This window comes from Sprattus sprattus, assembly GCF_963457725.1.
Source record: "Sprattus sprattus genome assembly, chromosome: 1".
Taxonomy (NCBI): domain Eukaryota; kingdom Metazoa; phylum Chordata; class Actinopteri; order Clupeiformes; family Clupeidae; genus Sprattus; species Sprattus sprattus.
Window position 1 is genome coordinate 75710148 of NC_137920.1, and position 10000 is coordinate 75720147.

A 10000-nucleotide genomic window follows, 5' to 3' on the forward strand; every position below is an offset into this window, starting at 1 on the left:
CCAGTGGAGTCGTCAAAGGAACCAGAGAAATCAGTGCAACACTCACACTCACTAGTAAATAATGAAAATATGTCCTTCAAAGTAAAATGGCAGAAAAGTTTACTAGTGAGTGTTTTTTTTTTAAGTAAACTCACTAGTAAACTTTTCTGCCATTTTACTTTGAAGGACATATTTTCATTCTTTTTTCTCCTTAATAGGCTTTTGTTTGGGGGTTGCACTCGACTTGGAAATGACTTACTTGAGAATAATAGGCAAAGACATTTCTGCCAAAAGAAGTGAATTGAAGTGAATGTGCATGTGTGCCCGTGTGTGTGTGTGTGTCTGTAGGTGAATGGCATCGACCTGCGCGGCGCCACCCATGAACAGGCCGCGGCCGCCCTGAAAGGCGCGGGCCAGACGGTGACCATCATCGCCCAGTACCGGCCGGAGGGTAAGTGTCTGCCGTCTCATTGGCTGTCCACTGGGAGGTCAGAGGTCACATGACCACAGCGCCACAGCTCTGAGCACATACAGGTCACACGTTACCACAGGGGGAGGACAGAACGCGAGGAGGAATTTCCTGGAATAGAAATTAATAAATAATAGAAGTAACATGACGAAAACAGACATTTTTAGGCCATGTCTAGCCACAGAATATGCACTGTGTGTGTGTGTGTGTGTGTGTGTGTGTGTGTGTGTGCGCGCTTTAATTGTCGTTGTGACCTTTATGTGCCTCAAACCTTTTTCTGTTTATTTCGAATCCCTTTGAGGTTTAAAGAGGACCTATTATGCTTCTCTGTTTTTTCCCCTTTGTGTTAGCGTGCTTTGTAGCTTGTTGTGCATGTTATGCCAGAGGGAGGGACTCTCTCCCACACAGACCACTCCTCTCAGCCTGCCTGAAACGCCTTGTTGGAATTCCTGCCCTTTTCCTTTGTTCCAAGATGACGCAATCTCGTAACACAATCAGAGCACAGTGGGCTCATCAGGGGGGTTAATTAGTCCTATTCAAGAAGTCAGGAAACATGGACTCCTGGATATCTAGGTGGTACATTTTAATGACTGCTTTAAACATTGAAAGTGAGCATAATTAGTCCTATTCAAGTCAGGAAACATGGACTCCTGGATCTCTAGGTGGTACATTTTAATGACTGGTTTACAATGTTCAGCGGCTTATTGTTATTGTTTCACGCTTGCTGTTTACCGCCAGTTACCGATGACCAGTTGAGAATAAGCTCACAGTCTGTTCACATACTACATCACTGCAGTTTTGTGTATGAAGAGGCCTGTCTGTTTGAAGGCATAGCTCCATTTGTCCCCCCCCAGGAAGGGAGGGTGTCGTGGGAGGCTTAGCCTGCCCCGTGCTGTGCTGTGCATGTCTGAGGAGAGGGGGGTGTCTCGTTCTGATAAATGGGAGTCATTACCTGCAGAATCCCAGTCCAGAACCTGGTGGTGCTTATTGGTGCTGAGGGAAGCTGATTGTTTTGTGTGCCGATTTGGCCGAGTACCCAAAGCAGATTGCATCATTTTGTGTGTGTGTGTGTTTGGGGGGGGGGGGGTGTTCATTAGTGTTCCCTCCCATAGTTTTGCCCCCTGGTTTTCATTTGAAACTTTTACTATTTTATTGCATTGTTTTAATCTCCGGTGTGTATCTTGGTCGTTAGTTGCCCCTACTTTGTTTTGTTATTCTTTTGGAAAGTTCTTCCTGCATCCTGACGTCCTATGTGAGCTTTTTGTTGTTGATGGCAGATCTCAGTGAAACAGTGTTGCTTATACAGTAGCTGGTTTCCATTAACTGCTGTAAAGCATCTTAACCCAGAGTGGTGTACTGACGCCTGCTCTCTTTTCTCACCCGTCAGAACTCGCGTCGTGCTCGCCTCGCCGGGCCCCCTCGCATCCTCCAGCACCAGGTTTGTGACATGTGACCAAGCGCCTGGGCCCAAGGTGATCTTGCCCAGTGGCGGCTTCGAGCATGGGAGCCTCCAGGAGCAGGGAGGGGGAGGGGGGGGGGGGACGACTGGGGGGAGCAGGCGTCTGTGCTTGGGGTTGGGGGGGGGGGGGGGGCACTGTTCCACCGTGTGTGCACCTCTGGCCGTCACCACCCGCACCTTCCCTCACCACCCTCACACCTTTTCAACCCCCCACCGCCCCCGCTCGACCCACCCCCCCGCTGCTGAAATACCTCTCTTCTCCCAGGATCCCCCACCCCATCCTGATGTCAGAAGGATGCCGTACCTGCTTTCTGCTTTAGCTGAGGCCTGAAGGTAAAGGCTGGGGGGAAAGTTCCCTCCTCTGCCTGAAGCATCCGCACCTAAACGCTTAACATGCAGTGCTCACCCAGACTAAAAGTGCATTACTAACCCTGATTGAGTATGTGTGTGGTGCTATATACAGGGTATAAACGGGGTGCCCTCAGAAGGGAAGCTTAATAGAGGAGTGATTCATCTACTTTTTCTGCCTGCACATCAATACTGTATGAAGCTGTATTTAAGGTACAATCTGTAAGTTTGTCCTTGAAAAGGGTTCTTGAAAGGACAAGCTCTAAACCATCTCTTAAGCTCGACTGACAGTCCGTTGTGCAATGTGCTAATGCATACAGTATAGACACTGCCCTTATATCTGAGGAAAGGGAAGATTTGCAAGATGTTCTAGGCATTTCTTGGTGTGGCATTTGTAGAAATGCTGCCACTCGTTGACCTGGAGTTAGCTTCCCTGCATATAGACTGTAAAATGATTTAGCTGGACTAAGCTCCCCTGCAGTGATGTAGTCCAGGGTATATGCAGGGTATACTTATCTTTCAGTCAGCATTGCGTATACCCACTTTTTAAAACGGGGCGTTTATCCTGGGGTGAGTATACCCACTTCTCCAGGGACCACTACACCACTGCTCCCCTGCAGATAGACTGTAAAATAATTTAGCTGGAGTTCGCTGCCCTGCACATAGACTGGAGTTAGCATTCCTGCGTATATACTCTAATACCTTCCCACTAACCTCCTGCAGAGTCCGCCTCTGTAGTGCAGGCTGGCATTGCCCCACACCTGCCCCTGCCCCAGCCTCTGCCTCTGCCCCAGTCTTCCTCCAGTTCCTGAGGATGTCTCTGTCTCACTGCACTCTGTCCCCCGTGCCTCTCCTCTGCCAAACCCCTGTGCCCCCTGCGCACACACACTTTCCCCCAGCATGGTGGCACAGCATGCTCCCTCTTGCAGTTAGTTTTTTTCTTTTATACACATATGATGTGCTGCCGTTTTATGCATCTCTTAGTGTAAACCTACAGGAGATGGATTTCCATAAAAGGACAATATTCTCAGATATTCTTCCTAGTGAGTATATGGCCAATTATTTGAATATATTCCATCATGGCTATTATTATGCTCCATAAAGGAGCTGAGGCTCACCTTCCTCTGATAGCAGAGGTCAACCCACCAGGACTGGTGCGGGTTTTGAAATTGAACTTTAATGCATCTCGTTATTCACGTGAATCAGCCCCCCCCCCCCCCCCCCTCTCATTTATCACACTGCTGTCGAGCTCAGCCTCTTAAGCCACGTCTCCGACACGCACGAGTCCATGGCCAAACCCACCGCCATGCAAGCTTTCACAACAGAGGACACCGAGCAGTCTGTATGTGGGGCATGTGGTCGCTGGTGATGGCATTGTCATTTGGCAGTTGCTATTTAGGATGGCAGATGAGACTGCAGGCTCGGGGGTGTGGGGTAATTTTTTCCGGGGGGGGGCAGCCTCTCCTGTCCAAATGGTTCCCTGTAGAATGTCCACACAGCCAGATGGTGAAAATGCAGTACGGTCTGCCTTAGCCATAGTCTCCATAGTGGACAATAGGTCAGGGTGCGCTTTCAGTTAGTCATTCAAGTAAAAGAAAATGTGCTGTACTTGTGATATTTTTAAAGAGAACAAAAATACCATGCTTGTCTTTATCTATGATGGGTATATGCAATAATAAGGTCAAGCTGCTTCCATCCAAAGTGTTCTGTACGAGTTTGTGGCATTTTCTGCAGTTTTTGCGTCACACTAAATATGTGTCAGGGTATTTTAGCACGTCTATCATGACTGATTAGAGGCGGTAATAATGTCCCTGTAGCTTCGTACTTGGTCTCCTATGAATAGCTGGACAAATGCAGTAGTTCTTACTTCCAGGTAATTTTAAAATAAAATTATTGTAATGAAAATGTCGTCAGAGGGCAATACGGATCAATATTGATCGGTGAGGAGGGCAATACGTATTAGCCAATCAGAATGCTCGTACTGTTGTTGCCATATAATAATAACTACTTACTAACCGAGAGTGAGGTCATGCCGGGAAATATGAGGCTTTAACGTATCGACCGAGCGATAGCGAGGTTCATACGCCAAATCCGAAGTCTTCTCACGACACAATGTGTTTCAGTTGTTGCGTAGCAACCAATTACTTGCTAACTTCGAGTTACAATGATCGATAGAAAACAGCTCACCTAAAATGGCTTTAATTTACAGTAAAGTAACAACACAAGTGATCCCAACTATAGTTTTTAGTCTTCATCATCACTTTCAATAACAAATTTCCTCATGGCTGTTGATGTTTTCATTTTCGTCCCCTTTATTTATTCATGGCAATATGAAATGCAATAATATGTAGGCCCTTAAAGACAATTTTTACTGAAACTTTTCTTTTTCTTTTATTTCTTCTTCTTCTTCTTCTTCTTCTTTATTTGACCCTAGGGAAATTTGTCTTGGACATAATGGCTGCCATATAAAAATACAAACAATTACAGTGCCGTCACATTCACAAAGCGTAAGCATAAAACAGAAACACATTCAGCCTATTCAACACAGACCCTCATCTCACGCCCTCTTATGTCCTGACTTAAGGAGATTCACTGTTAGAGGGATGAAATTGTTTTCAGGCCTATTCATGTATCTTTTCCCGGGTTTAATTGGAAGCGGTTCCAATTCTGAATACAAGATTCAGGGATCATTTTCCTAGCCTATGTCACTGTGGTGGTCTTCTCAAAGAGAGACTCTCTATCACAGCATGAGAAAATAACTTCAGTACTCTCCCAGTAGTCTCCCCACACATCCTGAGTCTGAGCAAGTAGTCGCTCTTGAATCCTAGTGCATACAGAATTCACATGGACGCACAATACGCACACCCAGGTATTTGCAAGAATGAACCTGGGTAAAACACGCAATTTACTCCAAATGCAGTCTTTTGAATTAACTTTTCTTTTTTCAAAAGGAGTTTGTTTTGTCCACTTTGTAAATAACTGCCATTTGTAGCCAAGCAACTTTAAAACTGTGTTTGAAAAGACCACTTTGAAAAATTCGAATGTTAGACCAAAGAAGGTTTTACTTGCGTTATGAACTGCTCCTATGCTTCACCAACTACTTTTGTGCCAAAGAGTTTCCTGGCCACCATAACTTGGCAGGCCCACATTTCTAGATCATATTGCCAATAAAGTTGTCTCACTTTTGTAGTGGATTCATCAGTAAAGTGGTTTTATTTAATGGAACACAGATTTGAAAAACAAAATGCCTAACTACTCAACTCCCCCACCTCAAATCCTGTAGCCAGAGCTCTGTTCTAATAACGTACACAGGCTTTGCTCAACTAATGATACCTTGATGTTGGTTATGCACACATTACACTTGCACTGGTCAGTCTTTTCGGCATATGGTAAGATACCCTAAATAGGTGTGAGCATGATGCAGAGCAAGTAGGCAAATACAGCAGTAAGTTCACCCGTAACAGCCCCATGCCCTTACCCTGTAACACACATAGCCACACCATGGACAATGTAACTGCATCAAATTACATCCACTACCGCGTATTTTGCAAACAGCCAAACAGGTCATTAGCCCAAGTTCATGAATGAGAGAAGATGTCACTGAAAAACGACTTGCCCGTGATATTGTGTAAAAATCAGGATGACTAGAATTAGAATCGTTCTGTAGAATACCTAGCAGTCATATAGATAGAAAATGTTGACTGTGCATGTGGTCATGTTTCCGTAATGGTCTATAAGGCACACGCTCCAGGGGTTGGTAACGCATAGGCATAGGAGACATGAAAATAGCGCTAGTTATTATTAGCAGAGGGCCTTTTTCCTCCGGCTAGCCAGTCCCCTGATGTCATGCTGATTGATTTCAGTGGGAGAGTGAGTTGAGCAGAGAGGAAATGCAAGCCTGCACTTTCTGCCCGTTCGATCGAAAGCAGCCTTCTGAGGCACACGCCGCCGGCAGCCCCGCAGCTCGCCCTCACCGTAGAGTCAGTCCAACTGGAGCCGCGGTTCATAGCCCCTGCAGCTTACCCTTACCGTAACATCAGCCACACTGGAGCCGCGGTTCACAGCCCCACAGCTGACCCTCACCGTAAGATCAGCCAAACTGGAGCCGGGGTCCACAGCCCCATAGCTCACCCTCACCGTAAGATCAGCCAAACTGGAGCCGCGGTCGACAGCCCGTGCAGCTGGCCCTCGCCGTAAGATCAGCCAAACTGGAGCCCTTTCAGCTCCTCAGGCTGCAGCCTGCCTCCGCCTACGAGCCCCAACCCAAGGTCTATTTTTCACAAGTTATCTGACCCCCGAACGTCTTTTCACGCTGCCTTGGTTGCCCTCTGGTCAAGTATATACAAGCTAAGAAACCTTCTTATTTAACCGACCTCTGGGGGTTTGTGTACCCCAGAGGCTCTAGCTGCTGTTGTGGAGCATACCTTGCTTAAAAAACCCACACACACACACACACACACACACACACACACACACACACACACACGCATAACTTGCTTAAAAATGGGCCGTTAAACTTAAGCTCAGCCTCTGTGGAGAACTCCTGAGCACCTTTAACAGAAGTTACAAAAATAATGGTTTAACTAAACATGTTGAATCGAGGAGCACAGACTTCACATGAAACATGACGTTGTGCAATATGTCACATGTATTAACAGTCTTCACACTCACTTTCACAAAATGTAACACAATTTTTATATTTTTTTTAAAGGTACAATATGCAACAATTATGCTTCAGGATTAGGGTTAGGATAAGCAGTTTAACCTTAAAATAACAGCTTAAAATAATTGGGGCGCTACAATGACTTTTAATATGGAGAATTGCGTCCGTGCCAATGGCATAGCAGGGTCGATAGGCATATAACTGCGTTCTGTAGTTTTGCCTGCCGATGCCCGCCGACCTGACTTTGATTACCTTCTGCCGATCTAGTAAGTAGCTTATTTGCCGTCTTGCTTAGTCTTGTGTTGCAAATGATTGATGTTTGACTGTGTAAGGACAGTCGTTGAGTAATTAGTTTGTCATAATGTCAAAGTCAGCACATTTCAAGAGATTTCGTTAGTTTTAGTTGCTAGCATACCTTCAGCGAATAGCTATTAATCCTTAATGCACCTTTAAGTCACAATAAATTAAAATCAGCTCCTATGCAGTCTAGGCTCTAGGCACTACCAGACCACTCGTGAACTCTGACCCTTCCATTCCATTAAGCGTGTGCTGGATGGCCTCACAGAGTGGGTTAAAGGTCATGGATGGATGTCTTTATGGATGAAATGAGTGTCTAAGGCAAGGGGTTTATCAGTGTTTATCTGACCTGAGCAAAGGACCCCAGCGGACAGGTTCACAGATTGGATAGTTAAGGCAACCATACTGGCAGCAAACCAGAACACGTGCTCTGGGACAATCACATCATCTGTTTAAGAGTGCGGTTTTATTCTACTCTAAGTTAACATTCTTTTACTCACACCCGAAATCGAATTTATTTACTGTATCGTTGTCTTTGTGGCAATGACAAATAAAGTACTTTGAACTTTGAAGAATTGGGCTTCTGAGCTCTTTTAGATACTGCCTGCTCTGAAGCTTCCAGATGCACACTTTAGATACCCGTTTATTTCCAGACGCGTTTCGGCCTAAGCCATCGCCAGTGTGACACAGCCAGTCCCTCTGATGGGCCACACACTGACGATGGCTTAAGGCCGAAACGCGTCTGGAAATAAACTGGTCTAAATAGCAATGAGAAAAGCTTGAGAGTGCGGTTTTATTCTACTCTAAGTTAACATTCTTTTACTCGCACCCGAAATCGCATTTATTTTTTGGAAGTAGAGCGCGCCTATCCCTACTAACACTTTAGATACCACCTGCTCTGAAGCTTCCAGATGCACACTTTTTGTTTTATGTATTTTTATGAAAGTGGCAGAGCTTTGTATTGTGGAACTGTCAACAATGTAACATTGTGGGGTTGAAATCGGGACTGAAATCAGCACTGCACCGCACTGCACTGCCACTCAGAAATTCACTCTGAACCAGTTGCTGGTTGGCTGGAGCCCAGGCCGTCAGTCTGAGAAGATGTCGTTCCTTTTGCCTGGTTGCTAGGCATTCTGAGCCTCGGCCCCGGTGAAAAGTGTGCCTGAGCGAGCGGCGCCTCGCCTTGAGATCAGCCCAGACAGTCCCTCAGGTACTGTAGCATCCTTCCGCCCTGCCAGCTGGAATTAGCGTAACAGCCAAGGCGACGTCAGGAAAGACCCTGCAGTGGCGTTAGATCTGTCAGCCTCCATCCCCCCGTGGACGGGCCTTTAAAGAGCAGGAAACACACACACACACACACACACAAGGAAAAAGGAGAATTCTGCATGTGTGTGTCTCCCGGGGAAAGGTGCCCCGCTTTTGTCCGTTTGGCCCGATGTGAACCCAGTTCACAATTCAAATCTCCTAATGAGAGTCTCGTTGAAATGCAGGTGCCTGTTACATCACGAAGTGTGTAATGTTATTGGACTGGCAAGGCTAGAACTGTTCCACGTAGATTTGTACGTCATGCGTTATGTTGTTGGACTGACAAGGTTAGAACTAGAACTGTTCCACGTAGATCTGTACCTCATGCGTTATGTTGTTGGCACTGCTAGAACTGTTCCACGTACCTCTGTACGTCATGCGTTATGTTGTTGGACTGACAAGGTTGGAACTAGAACTGTTCCATGTAGATCTGTACGTCATGCGTTATGTTGTTGAACTGACAAGGTTGGAACTAGAACTGTTCCATGTAGATCTGTACGTCATGCGTTATGTTGTTGAACTGACAAGGTTAGAACAAGAACTGTTCCACGTAGATCTGTACGTCATGCGTTATGTTGTTTGACTGCCAAGGCTAGAACAAGAACTGTTCCACGTACATCTGTACGTCATGCGTTATGACGTTGGACTGACAAGGTTAGAGGTAGAACTGTTGCACGTAGATCTACAGCTCAGAAGCCCAATTCTTCAAAATTCAAAGTACTTTATTTGTCATTGCCACAAAGACAACGATACAGTAAATAAATTCGTCATGCGTTATGTTGTTGGACTGACAAGGTTAGAAGTAGAACTGTTGCACGTAGATCTGTACGTCATGCTTTATGTTGTTGGACTGACAAGGCTAGAACAAGAACTGTTCCACGTAGATCTGTTCCTCATGCCCCTCTTTGTTCCCGATATGTAAATTTGGATGTTTGGTTTTTGAATATTTATTCACATCACAGGAAGACATTAATCATCGAGCACGACAGCACACTAGCTTGAATTATGCAGGTGATATTTTATTGCCTTGTGATTTATGGAGAGCCTTAACCTCCCTGCCTGTGTGTCTCTCTCTCTCAAGTGTTGGCTGTTGCTTTTACGAGGAAAGAAAATGGTTCGGACAGGTGTTATGAGATATTACAGGGTTTATGCTGTGATGTATGTAATGGTGTTGAACTTAGTGTATTAGTATATATAGTATATTAGTGAGAATATTACCAAGAACAGGTATGTGTTTCAACAACTGATTTCTGTATGAAGGGGTTTTTTATTCTTCCTTTGTCTTTAAGATGTCAAATGTCAGTTAATGATGGTGTGTTTTATTGGTAGGTCTTGCACAGTGATGTCAGGGTATTCCGATTAGACAGGTGCTTAGGGTTTGTTATCCTCTCAAAGGATATTTGTAAAGATATTAATGTTTAGGACCATAACCAATAACGTGTCAGTTTGCTTTAAATACTCAGAGGTTCCTTGTTGGCAG

The 10000-nt window shown here is 45.3% G+C and overlaps 1 protein-coding gene across 1 annotated transcript in view; it reads left to right on the forward strand.

The window, feature by feature from the left end:
- The window catches only part of LOC308364520 (disks large homolog 2-like), a gene marked incomplete at its 5' end in the record, with an annotated part of 149047 nt that overhangs the window by 112551 nt on the left and 26496 nt on the right, over positions 1-10000 (forward strand). The window contains 2 exons of the mRNA XM_080837654.1: positions 328-430; positions 1836-1886. Coding sequence (XP_080693780.1) covers positions 328-430; positions 1836-1886 — 154 coding nt within the window. The remainder of the gene's footprint in view (positions 1-327; positions 431-1835; positions 1887-10000) is intronic.